Consider the following 19,257-nt stretch of genomic DNA (forward strand, 5'->3'; position numbering starts at 1 on the left):
TGTTATTGCTTTGATATGTTTGCATCCTGGTAGCTAGGATGGTGTATGTTAGAGACCTGGTTGAGGTCGATATCCTGATATGTAGGGTGATGCTATGCTAGTGACCGGTTAGGTCGGTATCCTGGTTAGGATGATGATATGCTATGTGATCTGTTTGATCAGCTTGTTGACTGTGAATTGTTATATGATTGTATGTTTATGTGCACATGGTTGTTTGGACTGGAATTGGGTTGAGGCGGGTCCTGCTTTGTGCTGTAGGCCAAGATACCCAAGGCGGACCGGTTGTTCCGAAGGCCCAGCGAGCGGTTCGGATAGGCTGTAGGCCCCAAGAGGGCGGACCAGACGTGCCGAGGCTCGGTGAGTGGACCAGGCCGACTGAAGGCCCGGTGCGGGCGGACCAGTCATACTGTAGACTTAGAGAGTGGACCAGGTGGATTGAAGGCCCGGTGCGGGCGGGCCAATCACACTACAGACTCGATGTATATGGCTAGACTCGGAGGGTGGACCAGGTGGACTGTTGGCCGGTGCGGCGGACCAGTCACACAGTAGACCCGAAGTGCATGGCTGTTCTGTGATCGGATATGATACGACATGTTATGCATGTATGGTATATGTGGTTGGTATTTTGGGGATATCTCACTAAGCTTTCGGGCTTACAGTTGTGGTTTAATGTGTTTTTCAGGTTCTTCAGGAGACCGTGGCAAGGCGAAGGTGTGATCGTACCGCTCCTCATGTTTATGTTGTGATGTGATTCTGGGAATACTCTGGATTAATTGTATTGAAACCCTTTTTGTAATAATTTAATGAAATTGGATTGTTTTTGAAAAGTTTAAATTGGTTGGAATTTTTCGGTCGTTACATAGGACCTTATAATAAATATGTAGATTATTATTATGAGTTATATAAATGTCGTTATAATATCTTTTTAACCATTCGCGGTACGGGGAATCTGGTTTGAAGGACCGCTTGGGTTGCTGGATCTCATAAGTGCTATATATACCAAAATGATCCTGCCCTCCGGTGTTCCATGTCCGACCCCTGTATGTACATAGTGGGTGAAAAGTATTGTCTTAACGCTTATATAATAGTAATAATAGTTAGGCTATTAATTAGTCTCGTCGAGCATTAGACTAAACTCTAGTGGTAATGATACTAGGTTCTGTCAAAGAAGTTGTTTAAAGTAAACGAAGTGTCGTCCGAGTACCGAGTCACCACCTTTTCAAGTGAGTGCATAGTCCCTTTCATCTTACACATAGATATGAAGTATTTCAATATAAATTACATGCTATGTGTGCATATTGTCTGAATAATTGCTGTCTATGCTGGGTGAAAGATTTTTATATATGTTTTAAATGATTTAATTTGTATATGTATTTTATATCTACAAAGTGTGTTGGGTAAAACATGGGTAGATGAAATAGTTGCTGTGTGATAACACGATGAAAGACATCAATGTTGACAGTGATACAACCATCTACCGGAGTATAGATGGCGACCATGGACTATACCAGACAATCCAGTGGAACGCTAGCAGGCTCGTTGTAACGCCTGTGTTTCCGGGCTTGCCATATTTAGCAATATAATAGTCTAGTTAACCTTTGTAACCCGTTTTGAAATAATAAGAATGTATTATTTGAGTATTATGTGTTTTGTGCTTAATTGCTTAATTATGTGGTCTGATTAATTAAGAATAAAAATAAGCGTAAAAATTTTAAGTGTGAAATAAACTTAATATCTTTGGTTAATGTTGTAGTAGTCGAAACGAGGTTTCCGAATATATATAGAATGCCCAAATCTGACTTCGTATGAGGAAGTTATGATTTATCGAAGTTCCGGCTTAGCGGTATACAGCTTGAAATACTCGAATTGAGATCGAGCGGTTGTTAGCCGAAGCAATCTAAATGAGAATCGAAGATCTTATTGTTGGTATCGAAGCGATAAAAAGTTAGGCGAGAACGGACGTCAAACGAAGAAATTATGAATTTATAACGAAAGTTTCTGTCACGGCCTATTAAAAATAATTAATAAAAATAAATTCAAAATTAGCCGACGAAGTCTAAACGAAAGTCGTAGAGCGTAGTCTCACCTTCGCGTGGATATAAAGAACGTCGAAAACGGAGTTCGTATGAAGAAGTTATGAATTTCCGAAGTTTATTAATCATTTTGTATTTATTTTTAATTCAAAATTCGGAAGCATTATCCGAACGAGTCATTGATCTGATCCGAGGTACGCGCTGCGTACTCGAGTACGCCCCGCGTACTCCGAGGGTGTCGACATCGCAGCAAGTGGCTTCGGATGACGCATGCGCTTACGAACATTGGAGCAGTACGCGCTGCGTACAGGCGTACGCCCCGCGTAATTGAGGCTTCCAACCTCTATATAAAGGATCCGAAGGCAGCCTCATTTCTTGTTCATTTTCTTCTCTTCTCTCTAGTCTTTTGCATCGTTTTTCGTGCCGAAGCTACCACGAAGTCCCGGTATCATACTCTAGCCCCGAGGCAAGTCCCGAGATCCCGAAGATCCCGAGAAGCGCGGTTCCCGAGTCGAAGCTCTGCCCGCGAGAAGTTCGATTTTCGAGGAGATCTTCCAGATCTGCTGTGGATTACTACTTCTATAAGCCGTAGTGCTGTCGGATCGTCTTCTGATCAAGTGAGTGTATACTACCTTTCATAAACACGATAATAATACAAGTGCGGTTGAGTGTATTAAGTAAATTGTGGTTTATAGGTGTGAGGGTATAACTACTTTCTTCTAACGAGTAACTATGAAGTATTTTATATGATATACTTGTTATGTGTATATTTTGTGATTGTATGCGTGAATGGATATTCACTTTATTCTATCACATAGATCTGAATTGTTTTCTATGGAATACGTGTTATGTGGTATGCCTCATCTGTTATGTAGAATATATATTGAATGAAAATGATATACAAGTTTTAAACTACGTATGAAAATATATTTTATCTACTAATATGTTGGGTAGAACATGGGTAGATAGTTGGTGTGAAATAAACAGATGAGAGACCTCGATGTTGTTGTTGTTGTTGATCTAGTTATTCAGCGGAGTATGGATAACGACCACGGACTCTTTCTAGACAGTCCAGTGGAACGCTAGCAGGTTCATAACCTGTAGGTGTTGTGAACGATGTGTTCACCGGTGTACTCTACCCCCCTCATGGTTGCCTTTAGGATATCTATTGTTGAGGAAACCCCTTCGCAGTGATGTCCGTCCCGATGAAAATCCTAGATTAGGTCCCTTGAGATAGTTGTTGTTTTAGGGACGTAAAGTGAGGATAACGGGAATGGGTAATCGGGATAGTGATTGGTTGGTGAAATTAAATATAACTTATTTATTGTGGGTTGAAAACCCTATATGCTCACCAGGCTCCCAAGCCTGACCCACTCAGTTTTATTTGTATTACAGGAAGTGACACAAGGGCGTAAGATGGATGGATCATCTTGTTGTTTTGTTTACGAGTCTGTATATGTATATATTTGTTGAATGACTTGTAATGTTTATCGTTTATGCTTTATGGTCTGTATCGGAACATGACATCACGAGTTTTGATTATATAATGAAATGCATCTCTTGATGAAATGCTTTGATAAATATTATTTTATCATGTTTTGTTTTGGGAACAAATTCCGCAACTCTTTCAAATCAAAAGGATTTACTCTGAAAATATTTAAAAGCATAAATGAAAATCGGTCTTTTCTGGCCGAGATTTTGGGGATGTCACACTCGTAACGTGTAGGTGTTTTTGAACTAGGTGCTCATTAGGTATTTTGTATTGTGTGTGTTCGCTAGGTATTTCTGAACTAAGTGTGTTCACTAGTTATTTTTGGACTAAGTGTTCACCAGATGTTTTGGACTACGTGTTCACCAGTTGTAATCTATAAACCTTGGTAACGATGAACTTCGTGCCAATTTCTCAGGATGATCCTTAGGAATAAATGAACGATGAATAGTTGATTCTTAGGAGTAAAGAAGATAATGGGGATGTGTAATTGGGTTGATTAATTGTTTGAAGATTAAACATAATAATTATATTATTGTGGGTTGAAAACCCTATGTACTCATTAGGTTTCCCAACCTGACACACTCAGTTTATTTATATCACAAATGTTGATATGAAGTCACATTACACTAAGAGATTAAAAAAATATAAATCACTAGTGATAATGAATGTAAGTTCTGTTTATGCTTATGTTTATGTATTGACGATGACATCCAAAATGTTCTAAAATGAATAAAAATAGTTTTCTTCGGAAATGTTTTGATAACGTATTTATCATGTTTTACTGAGAACAAATTCCACAACATTTTTATTAAAAGAGGTACTCTGATTTTTATAAAGCATAAACAAAATCGGTATTTTCTGGCCGTGAAAATGGGGATGTTACAAACATTCTTAGAGAGACAGAGCGTCATCGTCGATTATGATTTACGTGAGGATGGAGCTTGAATGAACGAATGAGAATGGCAATTGAGGAATTGAGTTTTGATGATTGGAATTTCGTGAGGATTGCCTTGAAGCCTTGAACTGATCAAGTTTAACCCTACGTAAAATAGTAAATAGACTAAAATAATGTTTACTTTATAATTATTATTTTTATTTAATATATAAATATATAATATATTTTTAAATTAATTAATTTATGAAATTCGTTTTTTCGGCTTGGTTTGGTTTAAATTTAATGAGACCGAAACTTGAACAAAAAAACCAAATTCACAATTCGATTTGGTTTCAGACCAAACCAATAAACCAAATATGAATATGGTTTGGTCTAAAATCAATTTTGGTTTGATTTAGTTTTCGGTTTTTTCGGTTATGGACCAAATAATTCCACCATAATCCAACCAAATCAATTTCAACCCAACGTAATCCTTATATTAAGGGGGTGTTTGGCTTAGCTTTTCACAGCTAAAAGTCATTTTTTGTAAAAGAAAAAAAACAAAAAGATGTTTGGCAAACTAATAACTTTTGGAGTATTAATACAAGAAAAAACAACTTTTTGAAAAAGTCAGGAAATCCTGACTTTTTGTAACTTTTTAGAAAAGTTCTTTTAAACTTTTAAAAGCTAAGCCAAACACCCCCTAAAAATTACTTTTTACATGTTAGTCTCTTTTCCTTTTTCTAGTACAAATACTAACAAACCTTTTTGTCGGTCTTTAAGCCTTAAAAATGAAATTGGGTATTGAAGACTTTAAGCCCCAAAAATGAAAGCATATTTCAAGTACATAAATGTTATGTTTATGCACTAAGTGGGCTAATGGCCGCACCCCTTTCCGAAAGGTCCGTAGGTTGGACGGTTTGTTGGACCCACAAGTCGGTGGCAATGTGGCATGCTACCACAAACAACGAATTTGACAAGCTTTTAATCGTTTACTTTATTAAGTAAAGACAAAAATTATAGACACTAGTACACTACTACGGTAATATAAAAAGATTAATTATTGATTTATGTAATTTTTTAAATAACTAGTATATTAAAATGGTTATAAAGAAGATCCATATTTATAAGTCATTTATGTAGTTTAAGATGTATATTTATTAACACATCCTCGCAATTCCTTAAAGTAAATGGATTAAAAGCGATACCACTTTCTTGTTTTCTATAATGGTAAAACCTACCAATGTAATCTTACTTATGCACATAACGGTCGAGGTCAAGCACAATAAACTCCTCTACATCTAAAATATCCACATGACCTTCTAAATATTTCATATCATGATACATTGAAAATATATCTCATGATTTATGTTCATTAAAAACAGGGTATCATTACCTTTTAATAATACAAAAACATCAACAAAATATAATATTTTATTTAAAACAGTAATTAAAAAGACCGATCATTAACTACTATGTAATAACAAAACAATAATTTATTTAAAAAATAACTAAAAGACCGATCATTGACTAATATGTAACAAGAAAAACGTACTGCAGATGTTTTAATGATGGACAATATGGTGTTCCATATTGTAAGCATCATTGTTCGAAAATGATATTATTAGCACAATGTTAGGTTACCGTAAGTAAAGGAGACGATGAAAGAGATGAACAATTGGAAGAGACAAAAAGTTTTCTTTGGAAAATGTCGTAACAAACATATAGTGATCAACAGTGAAAATGTAATGATATTAAAAAAATGGCAGAAGTCTAATAAGGAAGAAGAGATGTAAGGAAAATAACAAAACTACCATCGTGCACATGTGAAATTTAACACAATCTAAAAAAATCATAAAATTAAAAGAAAACTATCAAATTATGACCAAAATTGCAAAAATAAATGTTTAGGTCCTAAATTATAAAAAAACAAGTTACAAAACTTAGAGTCCTAACTATTTAATAATGTTATTTCTAACCTAACTTACTTTGCTTGTATATTATTTCTTAATTTATTTAAAATGAAACTAGGGTTTAACCAAGTTTTATTTTTACAGTCAAATAGAAACTATAGTTTCGATTCGATTACATCGCAAAACTACACCATAAAATTAATAAGAAGCAAATAAATGTGAGGTCGTAAGATAATCATTAATCTATCCAAGTTAAAATTTAAAAATCGTTTTAAATCTAAAACACAAGAAGTTCATTTAGTTTAATAAAAGTTAAATAAAAAAGCGCAGCTAAAGCGAAAGAGCGCTATGCGTAACAAAACATTATCATTTAAATCAATTTTTAACATATTTTTCTGAAGAAAAAAAAAATCGTTTCTAAAGTCCATATTTATTCAACTTAATTACAATGACTAGGTTTCAATATATGTTAATTACCAGTAAATCATGCTTATTTAGACTCGAATGCTGAGCCTGTAAAAGTTAACATATTTTATTAATTTATATGTATAATAAATAAAAAATAGGTGATCAAAGTGCTTTATTATTATTTCCATCTAAGACGAAAGTATATTTATTTCAGGAAAAGAATTATTCCACTTTTTTTTCTATGTAATGATATTTTATACCATGGGGAAAGAAAGTGTGAATGTGATACATCCTTTTGCTATAAGACAGAGCAACTCAGAGGGGTTTATGGCTTTATGCTGACCTGAGATCGCACTCTTTTTGCTCTCTTCACCTGCAAAAATCAAATCTCTGGATTCAACTACTACCGATGGGTATGTCACTCAACTTCTTCAAAATCACTGCTAAATTTATCATATCTAATGCACTTACTATTCATTTTGCACATCTAAACCCTAATGTCGATACAGTTGATTCAACATTGTGCTTTTTGTTTACCGTTGCAACGGTATAATTTTTAAAATCTGCAACTGACCTTTAATCTCGTTTCGATAGTATTAACTAATCTTGTTGAGTAATTAGGTACTGCCGTAATTTGATCTTGTTTTTGATCTAGACAATAAAGTTGTATATGGTGAAATTATAAGCATGTAGGATCTTTGACAGAGTTAATCGAGTTACCCGATCCTTACCGCGAGACTTTGTTGTTGACCTGTTTGTTCTCTTGAAGAAATTGGAATGAATGTGTTAAGGCGAAAATTCCGTGCTGGAATGGGATCTGGAATACAAATAAAGGAATAAGTTGCAGTGAACTTAAATTAATAACTAATGTTACTAATCACCAACTCCGGTGATGGAAATGATTAAAGGTGTAAAAACTGAAACGGGATGCTGGATCATGTGAAAATTGTGGTGTTTTGAAATAGTTGTATTCACTTGATTGTTTTATTTGTAAGATGAAGATTATATGCTTATGGAGTCTTGATTCAAGTGTTGCCTTTTGTAGACAAAGAAGCCAGTTGCTGCTCTACCCACCTCATAGAAGGAGATGGCACTTTTAATGGTGAAGGACTTGATAATTTTATCAAAGAAGTAAAACTGGCTGAATGTGGACTTTCTTATGCTGTTGTTGCCATCATGGGTCCTCAAAGCAGTGGTATGTCTTTTATATATTGAGATTGCATTATCTGCAAGTTCTGATTTCATATTTGTGACAGGGAAGAGCACACTTCTGAATAATCTTTTTCACACAAACTTCAGGGAAATGGATGCTTATAGGGGAAGGCATGCATCTATTTTTCTTGCATCTTTTTTATTGTTAATCTATCTCCACATTTGTTGACTTTCTGCATTGACTTTTTACAGGTCTCAAACCACCAAAGGTATTTGGATGGCAAGATGCGTTGGCATTGAACCTTGCACCATAGTAATGGATCTTGAAGGTACTGATGGAAGAGAGCGAGGAGAGGTTAGTATTCATTATTATTTTATTCTTTTGGCTCTCTTTTTAAATAGTCATTGAGCCTTTTCTGCTTCTCCAGGATGATACTGCATTTGAAAAGCAGAGTGCACTTTTTGCCCTTGCTGTTTCGGATATAGTGCTTATCAACATGTAAGCCTTGTCATAGCCTGATAAAAGTATATATATGTTTTTTCTGTAAATTTTAATTGCTTTTCTTGGGGTACATTGTGTTATACAGGTGGTGTCATGATATTGGGCGTGAGCAGGCTGCTAACAAGCCACTTCTAAAAACTGTATTCCAGGTGCATTGTCTTTGCATTTGTTTTATCTTTTTTTTTTTTAATTAATTTTTACTAATGTCAAAATATTGAATTTTAAACTTCTGTATTCCAGGTTATGTTGCGACTATTTAGTCCACGTAAAACAACTTTGATGTTTGTTATTCGTGATAAAACAAGGGTAAGTTGTGTTGTGCAACACATGTTTTTGAAGATTTAACAAGTTGAATGGCATTTGATGTAATTATCCTTTTGTTTCTGTATAGACCCCCCTTGAAAACTTAGAACCTGTCTTGAGGGAAGATATCCAGAAGGTAATTATAGTTAATAGCTATTAATTATTTATTGTATTACCCCAAAGCTAACACAATTGCAACACTTATAATGCTCTGTTCTTTGTCCCAGATTTGGGATTCTGTCCCTAAGCCAGAAGCCCACAAACAGACTCCATTGAGTGACTTTTTTAATGTAGAAGTTGTTGCACTTTCTAGTTTTGAAGAGAAAGAAGAACAATTTAAGGAACAGGTATGATAAAGATTACTGGTAGATATTATATGAGAGACATAGATATTCTTATAATATTCTAATTATATATATTTTTTGTTCCACTAAAGGTGGCTAATTTGAGGCAAAGATTCTTCCATTCTATAGCACCTAATGGCTTAGCTGGCGATAGGAGGGGGGTGGTTCCTGCTTCAGGTTTTTCCTTTAGTGCCCAACAAATTTGGGAAGTTATTAAGGAAAACAAAGACCTTGACTTACCTGCCCACAAGGTAAACTTTTTAACAATCAACTTTGTTTTTTTTAAAACTTTTAAAAAGTTTTTGGATGTTAAAGTTCCTGCTACTTTTACAGGTGATGGTTGCCACTGTAAGATGTGAAGAAATTGCTAATGAGAAGTACTCTTTCTTTGTAACAAACGAGGTACATTTAAAAAAAATACCACTTTCAACTTTCAAGCACTAATTATGTTCTATGAAAAAATATATAAACTCCTGTTTAAACAGGACTGGTGTGACTTAAAAGATGCTGTACAATCTCATTTAGTCCCAGGCTTTGGAAACAAGCTTAGTTCAATGATTGAGGCTTCTTTATCCAGGTAAACATAGTTTTTTATTTTCTTTTTTGTGTCTGTTTCAATTTTTAAAATGTACAATATTTATTAATTTATATAATTTTTACGGTTTCAGTTATGATGAAGAGGCGACTTACTTTGAAGATGGTGTTAGATCTGCCAAACGAAAGCAGTTGGAAGAGAAGTTGATTCAAGTAAGATTTATATTTCTTTCTTCATGATAAATATGTTTCATATTTGGTGTACTAATTGATTTATTATATTATATGATTTATTTAGCTTGTTCAACCAACATACCAATTGATGCTGGAACACATACAATTAGAGACACTCGATAAATTCAAAAAAGCACTCCAAGATGCTTTAAATGGAGGACAAGGGTTTGCAAAAGCTGCTTGGAATTGCACAGAATCATTCATGACACTCTTTGATGAACAATGCAAAGGTTCACATCAATAGATCCCAGTTTCTTAAACAACACACACACACACACACACTTATTTGTAGCTGCCTAATACATTCAATCTATAGAGGTAGCTATCAAACAAGCAGATTGGGATTCAGCTAAAGTAAGAGATAAATTTTCACGTGAGATAGATTCACATATTGCTGAAGTTCAAACTGCTAAACTATCTGAACTTAATGCACTATATGAGGTAATACATTTTCTTAAGCTGTAATAACAATTTGCCCTATGAATTGTTTTTAGTTATCAATGGTTTTTTTGTTTCTGTTTTCAGTCAAAATTGAAAGTGGCATTGGAAGGACCAGTTGCAGCCCTACTAGAAGGAGGTGGTGATGACACCTGGCCTGCAATAAGGAAACTTTTTCATCAAGAAACCAAAACAACCATCTCTGACTTTTCTGATGCACTTTCTGGTTTTGAAATGGACAAAAAAGCCAATGAAGAAATGGTTTCAAATTTAGAAAATTTTGCTAGAGGAATAGTTGAAGGGAAAACAAAAGAAGAAGCAGGGAAAGCTTTGTATCGCATGAAAGAGAGGTATAACCTTGCTAATCTCTAACTAATGGAAAATTAACATATTTAATCATTTTATCTCATGAATTTTTTATTTTACAGATTTACGTCTCTATTTAACCATGATGCTGATTCAATGCCACGTGTCTGGACCGGAAAGGAAGATATACGCGCAATTACCAAAATAGCCCGGTCTTCTGTAAGAGTCATTTCATTAGAAAATAATAGACTGAAGTCGATCATTCAATCTATTATAAATTAATAATCTATAGTATATATATTTATGTTTCAGTCTTTAAAGTTGCTGTCTGTATTGGCTGCAAGTCGTTTGGATGTTGATGGTGATAAGATTGGGGACACATTAGTCCTTGCGTTAGTGGATCACAAAAAAGACAAGAATACCCCCATGCAGGACCCATTGGTCTCCAGCACATGGGAAGAGGTAATTATTTGTACTCACAGTTGTGTAAATGATTTATTTTTAACTGCATTTTTGTGTATTATGTGCAAACAGGTTCCAGCAACAAACACACTCATAACTCCTGCTCAGTGTAAATCATTATGGAGCCAATTTCAAAGAGAGACAGAGTATACTATTACTCAAGCCATTGCTTCCCAGGTATCTTTTAGAGTAAATTACCGTTTTGGGACCAAAGTTGAAAAAACCAGCTATGCTGAGGGACCAAAAATGTAAATGTACTCATCTTTTAGTTTTATGAATGAAGTGAAGTGATTCTAAGATTCTTCTTTGTCTTTACTGGTATGGTTTTCAGGAAGCTAATAAGCGAAATAACAATATGTTACCACCTCCATGGGCAATAGCTGCTATGTTCATCCTAGGATTTAATGAATTTATGACACTTTTAAGGTTTGTTTGTTTTCTTGTCTCTCTTAAGTAACCTGTTATGCTCAAATCCACAAGTCACTCACACCACACACATTGTCTTGTTTTGCAGGAATCCATTATGGCTGCTTGTTATTTTTGTGGGTTATCTTCTTTTCAAAGCATTGTGGGTCCAACTAGACATATCTGGTGAATTTAGCAATGGCATGGTGAGTTCCATTCCATCTAAATATATCGAATCATAAAGTCGTATATAATAGCAACATATTTCGCAGTTCATTTATTTATTTTTTCTGTTTTTTTTTTTTTATGCTTACAGCTTCCAGGAATTCTGTCTTTATCCACCAAGTTTCTTCCTACAGTCACAAATCTGCTTAGAAAACTAGCCGAAGAGGGGCAAAAGCCTGTTGTAACCCAGCCACAGGTATTAGGGTCAAATTTTCAAGGGGTAGTTTCGTCATCTGGCTCATCTGGTGTAACCATGGAAAATGGAAATGGAACTGAGTACACTAGTCCCACCACACATGTCAAAGAGCAATAGGTTCACTCACATCCATTCATTTGATCACACACTTGTACACATGCAAAACTCGTTTATTTACACATATATATCATTTTATGGATTTTTTAATATATGCTCGAGGAGGGATAAATTTTATATCAGGTGTCGTGTATTTTGATCATGCGACGTTACTTTTTGTAGTCACATGTTCAGTTCTTTGTTTGTATATTGTATTTGTGGGTATGCCTGAAAAGAGACATTTTTGATATTTTTTGGTCTGTATTTTAACAAGAAGCTATATTTGTATCTATAGTACCAAAAATCCATAATAAATGATTGATGAAACCATACATTGTTATTTGTTTATCGATCTAGCCATTGAACCATTGTTATAACAGTAATAATAAATACTAGTTCTGTGGTTAAATAGATAGTATGTTGAGCTTTTTGTTTTTTGACTTTTTCCAAAACCTCGTAACCTAAAATATGTTTTTTGTTAAACTGTAATAAGTGTAAAAGGCTTCAATCAGTAATTAAATAATGAAATTGCCAAGTGTGTTTCGGTATCTTGATTCTTGCCCTTTTTCTGTTTTCAGAGTTTTGCGAAAATTCCCTTCTAAGTAATGATTTCGTTTTTGCTTTTTTTTTTCCCCTTCCAATTAATTCCAAAAGAGCAGGTGAGAAAATTGAATGTCACATTTAAAAGTAAATAGCCTTATGCCCTTGTCATAGATTATGCGTAGCTGGTTTTGGCCAGTCTATTATATTGTATCTTTCAATGCATCCGCTCCTAGATCATACCTATATTATGAGTTATGATTATGACTAGGCTTAATGTAAAACCTAAACTTATATATCAACTCGCTTTCAAGTTTCAAGAAAAAAGCCCATAGTTTATATGTGAGGAGGGAAAATGTGCACGTAGCCAATCGATTTCCCAATGGCCAATGCTATCCAAAATTCTGGTCAATGACTAATCACCACCCGAAACACCCAAAACCCTTGGTTTCTAAAACAAGAGTCAACCCCACACCAAAACAAAAGAAGGATGTCGAATAACAAAGATAACGATGTTCTAACACTAAAAAAACAATATAGCAATAAGGCTGAAGGGTGTGGGTACGGTCTGGGAACGCGGTTTGTGCCACGTCAACCGCGAACACCGCCCCCAGGTCACGGTCTGGTGTGGTCTTGGCCGCACTGTGGCTAAAAACTACCGCGTGCTGTGATTGGTCCTTAGGTTTTGACTGCTTTTTTGACCGTTGAATCGGTCTGTGGTTAATTTTTTTTTAAACTTTACTATATATATATATATATATATATATATATATATATATATATATATATATATATATATATATATATATATATATATATATATATATAACCATTTTACACAACCTTTAACCATATCTCTACTCATTTTCTCTATTTTTTTTTTGAAAAATGTCATCTTCCAAACAACCCAGCAAAGAAAAAACACCAGTCAGAAACACCAACACCCCAATACCTTCATTTGATCAACCGATTTTCTCACATCCGTATTACCATTACGGCGGTATGTTTCCGTATTTTCCACAACGACTAGCGCAACCACTATTACAAACACCACCACTACCACAACCCGACCTGGATTTTAATCCATTTGATTTTTTGTCTCAACCCGAGTTTGTTCAACAAACACAAACACAACCAGAAACGGTCGTTTCTGATCCTGAACCGGAATTCATTACAGAAACTCAACCCACTCGAGCAGCAACTAAAAGAAAAGAGAAGGCGGAGGCTAGATGTTGGGAACCTTTGGAAGCGTTAGTGTTGGCACAATCTTGGATCAATATTTCAGAAGATGCGGCGGTTGGAAAAGACCAAAAACATGACCGCTTTTGGATTCGCGTTTTACACAAGTTCTATAAAGGAATGAACCGTGGAGAATACCGTTCAAAACATCAAGTGTACTCAAAATGGGGGAAGATGAACAAGGAAGTCATGTTGTTTAATGCCTTGTGGAACAACATGAAACGTCAATGGAAAAGTGGAGAAAATGATGAAGTGATTTTGAAGAAAGCGTTGAAAGTGTATCAAAAAGAAAATCTGAAGGCTTTCTAGTTTCTTAAAGTTTGGAATTTTTTGAAAGATAACAGGAAATGACTGAGTAGCAAAACATCAGACGAGCATATCGACAGTGGTTCAAAACGCAGCAGAACATTTGAGTCCGACCACACTACATCAGATGCTCGTGTTTAATTTGATCTGAACGAAGATGAACGTGTTCCAGTTTCACCACCTTCCCGACTAATGGGAAGAGACAAAGCAAAAAGAAAAGGCAAAGGCAAAGCATCAGATTCAGATGGTTTGAAAGAAATGGGAGCCGACATGAAGGGTATAAAAGACATAATGAACAAGGTTTTGCAAATTGCTTCTAAAAGAGAGCTTCGAAAACAAAAGGAGAACAACATGCGAACACTAGCGACGGACACGTTGAATATGACCGGGGCCGAGCTTGAAGTGGTTTTGGTGATGAAGGAGGAAGTGAAAAAACGTTACGTCAATCGTGGCTAATTTCTAGTTTTTTTTTTTTTTAATCGTTTGATGTGTGTGTGTGTTTTAAGTTGTAGGTTTTATGCTTCTAATTTGTTTTTCTAAATTTTTAGGTTTTTTTAAGTTAAGTAATGTATGATATTTGTATTTTTAATTAATGAAATATTATCTTTTTAAAGTTATGTTTTTTTATTAAAAAATAAGTTTTATTAAATTAAAATAGTCAACAAAAAAAAAAGTGTGGCATCACCCCCTTGGTGTGGCAATAAACCACACTTGTATGGTAAAAAATGACATGACGCTTATGTGGCGGGGGAGAGAGTGCGGTTTCGGTGGCACCACTCCCTCCAGCCTAATCAAACAATCATGAGATTGTGTACATTCACCTCGTTACTTGTATATTGCACAAATCAAACGGGATTACAAAGCTTATCAATGTACAAAAGATGAAACAAAAGCATAATAAATCACCACTAAGAGAAAAGGGGAGGAAGTAGGGAAAAAGTGACGAAATAACACATTAAATATCCAATATCTACTAAAGAAATTCTAGCCCATCGGTATCAGATGTTGTTCTCTCTCTCTACTTAAGGTTGAGGGTTCAAGTCTCGTTGGAGACATAGATGGAATCAAAAATAGATTAGGGATAAATTAGATTTGCGGTTCCAAAAAATATCCAATATCTAATTAATTCTACCATATTTGAATAAAGTTTGTTAAACAAAATTGAATCAAGAGGAATCTCAATTGTTTGTTTGTATTTGCAAGTAGTATGTTTCAAACCCTTTATTTATCCTTCTATTTTTCTTGGTTCAATAGAAATTCAGAAACAAACAATATGCAATAAATTGCAACACAAAATCTCTGGACATTATTTGCAAACATATATTTTATGAACTACTTCTTATAAAAAAATTCCGAGTAGTTCTTGTGATTTTTATGAACTAGTTCTTATCAAAAAATTTCGGAGTAGTTCTTATGATGATTTTTGAACACATTCTTATTCTTATGAAGATTTGGAATACGTCAATTTTCGAACATATTCTTATGGAGATTTTCTAGCTAAATGTTATGAAGATTTACTACCAATAATAAAAAAACTTACTAAACAACACGGCTCGTTCTTTATATTCTTTTTTCCAACAATCTTCTTCATTTTTTCGGATATGTTCGTCACCAATGGATTTGCAGAGAGTGCCACCAATGACAAATTGAAGCTTTAAACATGGGAGCCCAAACCGAGTTCGAAGGTTAATGACATGTTCAGTGGCGGACGCAGACTGTTTTAGTAGGGGTGTCCCTCGTACTTCAAGCGGGTGCACCTAATAGAAAAAACCAAAAAAAAAAAAAAAATTACACTGCGTGCCGGAAATTGAGCAGTGGCCCGGGACCCCAAAGGCCCTACATAAGTCCGCCACTGGACATGTTTGAAAAAACTTTTTTTGAAGAAGGTGATAATCCAAGGTTTTTTTTTTTTTTTTTTTTTTTTTTTTTTTTTTTTTTTTTGTTTCAAAACAATTGTTGTAACAAATATTGTACATCGGGGTATCTTTTCTCAACTTTACATAATGCACAAATCACAAGTTAAATAATGAAATTGCTAATGTTGCATTTGATTGTAGAAAATTCTCTAGTTTTTCAGAAAAGTAAAAATATTGAAAACACGTTTGGTTCAATAATTTTTCTATAAATTTTCTGAACAATTTTTTTTTGCTTTCCAAAATTACAAAAAAATTGAAAAACTAATAATTATTGTTTTTCATATTTTCCAATTTCCAAAATTTTCTAAAATATATAAACACCACAACCACACCCATATGTATCCACATAAAAACTTGAACATGAAAAACTAATAGAAAATACACAACCAATCATGTTTTTTAATTCTTCTAAAACCGAAAATGAAAACTCAAAGGTTTAACCAATCACATTTTCTAAATTTTCCAATGAAAACTCTACTTATTTTTTTAAAAACTTTTCCAAAAAAACAAAAAAAAAAGTTGTTTTTCACAAACAAAGGCAATCTAAGTGTTTTAAGTATCCTAATTCTTGCACTTTTGGGTTTTCAAAATTTTGCTACATTTCCACCATGATTTCTTTATTTCTCTTTTCTCCGATCAATACCAAAAGAGTAGGTGAGAAAATTGAATGTACATTTAAAACTAAAAAGCTTTGTGCCTTTTTCATAGATTATACGTAGTTGGTTTTGGTCGGTCTATATTTTATGTTTCAAAACATCCTCTATGAGCATATCTTGCTTTTAGATCATACCTACATTATGTCTAGTCTTTAGGTAAAACCTAAATTTGTATATCAACTCTCTTTGAAGAAAACAACCATCAAGCACCATTATTGTCACTTTGCTATGTTTGTATGTGAGGACTAAGGAGAGGTTAATTATAATATGTTTACAATTCAAAACTTTAAAATGTGAGTCATAACTCATCGATCAGTCATGTTCTTCTAACAAAGGTAGATAGAAATGGGACCTTAATGAGGCCCAACACTTTATGATGGCATGGAGGTACAACTACAAAATACAAATTAACCCAAGATGGTCATAAAAACACATGTCTCGCAGATTTAATAACTCAAAAAAGGATTTGTTCTTTGTTATTTGGCAAATACATTTTGTTTGTAAACATTCTTACTCTAAATGTAAATATGGTTTTATGACTTTATCCTATTTAATTTGTGTGTTACCCTCTTTGTAGAGATCGATCACGAGACTAAAGAGCCATTTGCATGTTTCATGTCACTTAGGTTTTTCACAAGAAGACACAAGATTTTTGTGAATGATAAAAGTACATTGTCTCCACACTTTCATTTGATGTTTGGAGCCTCTAACCTCCATTTTGAGCACTTGTTTAGAATAAAAAGCTCAAATTTGTGTCATTTAATTTTGGTATGACCAAAGGCATTGAATATGAATCAGAAAATTGCAGTGAATATTTATTATGTGATTTTGAATTCACCACAAAATCATAACTTTGCAATTACATTTGTGGGGCGTCATTGTTGGATCGCTATATACCTTACAATTTACATACGTTTTTGTGGCATAAAATGCAGTTTGCGTACGTTTTTTAATTACCGACTTGTCTAGACATTGATATGGTGAAACCAATAGCGATCTTATTAAATGTCGATCTAAAATAAGCCGAGTTTCACAAGAGTATATATGTACGTCATAATGTAATTTTATGAAGGTAATATTTTGGATATTTGAAGTTGAATATGGCTAAGTCATACAAAATGGTAGATGATTTATTTAACGCTTAAGGTTTTTAGAAATCTTTGGAGGATCCAATGAGTTTTCTCTATTAAGGGCACTAGTAATCAATTATATAAGTGAGTTGACCAAAATGATAGAAATAACAACCGACGTTAGAATGGTCTTTCATCTATATCTCTCTTTCATATATATATATATATATATATATATATATATATATATATATATATATATATATATATATATATATATATATATATATATATATATATATATATAGTATACTCTTTGTATAATTAAACAAGTAATAAGAAAAACATTTATGGATTTAATATTTAATTATAAGATTAATCAAAATGAATTATCCTTATGGATTTAATAATAAATATAATTATAAGACTAATTAAAAGATAATTATAAATTCATGACATGTTTAAATTGATTAATTAAGTATATGATTAATTTAGATGATTAATATTAAAACCTTATGTTTTAAAAAGTCTTAAAATACACCTTATACTATTTATGATTAAATGTTTAATATATTATACATATAAAAAAAATCATTAAAATCGCTAGTACGCCTGATATGTGCGTATTTAACTATATAATTCATGCATATTTCTAATACTTTTATCTACAATTATGCTTAATAGGGAACAAAAGATACTTTTATGTTTAAAATATGTTTTATAGCGGGGAAGACTTGCTCGGGGCAAAAATGAAGCATATGAGGAGCTGGAAGCAGGAAACAGGAGCTAAAACAAAAGAAGAAGAAAGAAGACTGAAGACTATGCCGTGTTGTTCTCCAATATGACGTAGCGAATGGAATAATCGCGACCATCAGAGCTGACTTGACAGACACCGGATTTACTCGAGGACCATGTCGTGGTGGCGGTCAACCACGATGTGGTGGTCAGATTTAGACAATTATAAAACCCCGGACATTAGGTTGAAATTAGGGGAATGCATTTGGTTTTATGAGGTGAATTGCGACTAAGAAACCTTAGAAACCCATAAGAAGATCAAAATTTGAGTGAAGCTCAAGAATTAAAGAAGATTTAGAAGAATTCAACATTGATCTTAGTTGGTTTGCTTATCATACTCATGTCTAGCTTATTTTACATGGATGTATTGTGTTTTTTCTGCTACAATGAGAGGCTAAATACCTTTTACTTCTGTTTGGTGAATATGAACTTTAGCCATATGTGTTGATTTTAATTGTTGGATGATTATATTTGATTTTACTTGTGTTTGATAAATCCAAACCGTAGCATGTTTTATTTCTAGTTTATATTGCTTATAAATCAGATTTTATGTGTTAATTGATCATATTAATTGCATGAATCTATATCCTAATTGTTTATGATCATTAAATAATTAGAGCTAGGATTCATCACATCTTAGTTTAAGTAATTAAAGCTAGTAACTTTAATTGTGTTAAAGAGCATAATCAGTCTTAATTTGTACTCGGTTGCTTAACTTGATTATAAGAGAGTAACTATTATCATTCATAGTCCAATTATGTTATTATCAATTTGGTGTACATTTAACTTGTGCAAGAACATTGTTTTGTCGTTCATAC

The 19,257-nt window shown here is 33.6% G+C and overlaps 1 protein-coding gene across 2 annotated transcripts; it reads left to right on the forward strand.

Annotated features, from left to right (window-relative positions):
* The first annotated feature begins 6,974 nt into the window (after window positions 1–6,974).
* On the forward strand, window positions 6,975–12,265 carry LOC111900049 (protein ROOT HAIR DEFECTIVE 3). Of its 2 annotated transcripts, none has more exons than XM_023895922.3 (22): window positions 6,975–7,133; window positions 7,766–7,915; window positions 7,977–8,043; window positions 8,125–8,227; window positions 8,301–8,371; window positions 8,460–8,523; window positions 8,615–8,680; window positions 8,766–8,813; window positions 8,905–9,024; window positions 9,114–9,272; window positions 9,355–9,423; window positions 9,507–9,598; window positions 9,690–9,768; window positions 9,854–10,019; window positions 10,106–10,230; window positions 10,315–10,577; window positions 10,656–10,752; window positions 10,846–10,995; window positions 11,068–11,172; window positions 11,327–11,421; window positions 11,510–11,606; window positions 11,717–12,265. In XM_023895922.3, the coding sequence occupies exons 1-22, from the start codon at window positions 7,130–7,132 to the stop codon at window positions 11,936–11,938; spliced, it is 2,412 nt and encodes an 803-aa protein (XP_023751690.1). In that variant the 5' UTR covers window positions 6,975–7,129; the 3' UTR covers window positions 11,939–12,265. The 2 variants fall into 2 exon arrangements, with proteins under 2 accessions (XP_023751690.1, XP_042756298.1); XM_042900364.2 differs by having other exon boundaries at window positions 6,999–7,133; window positions 7,751–7,915.
* The last annotated feature ends 6,992 nt before the right edge of the window (window positions 12,266–19,257 follow it).

Source organism: Lactuca sativa, chromosome 1, assembly GCF_002870075.4.
Source record: "Lactuca sativa cultivar Salinas chromosome 1, Lsat_Salinas_v11, whole genome shotgun sequence".
NCBI classification, from domain to species: Eukaryota; Viridiplantae; Streptophyta; class Magnoliopsida; order Asterales; family Asteraceae; genus Lactuca; species Lactuca sativa.

Coding starts and splice junctions, on each gene's coding strand:
- LOC111900049 (XM_042900364.2), top strand. Junction 8,372..8,459: donor GATATAGTGCTTATCAACAT/GTAAGCCTTGTC, acceptor TGTGTTATACAG/GTGGTGTCATGATATTGGGC. Junction 11,422..11,509: donor GAATTTATGACACTTTTAAG/GTTTGTTTGTTT, acceptor CTTGTTTTGCAG/GAATCCATTATGGCTGCTTG.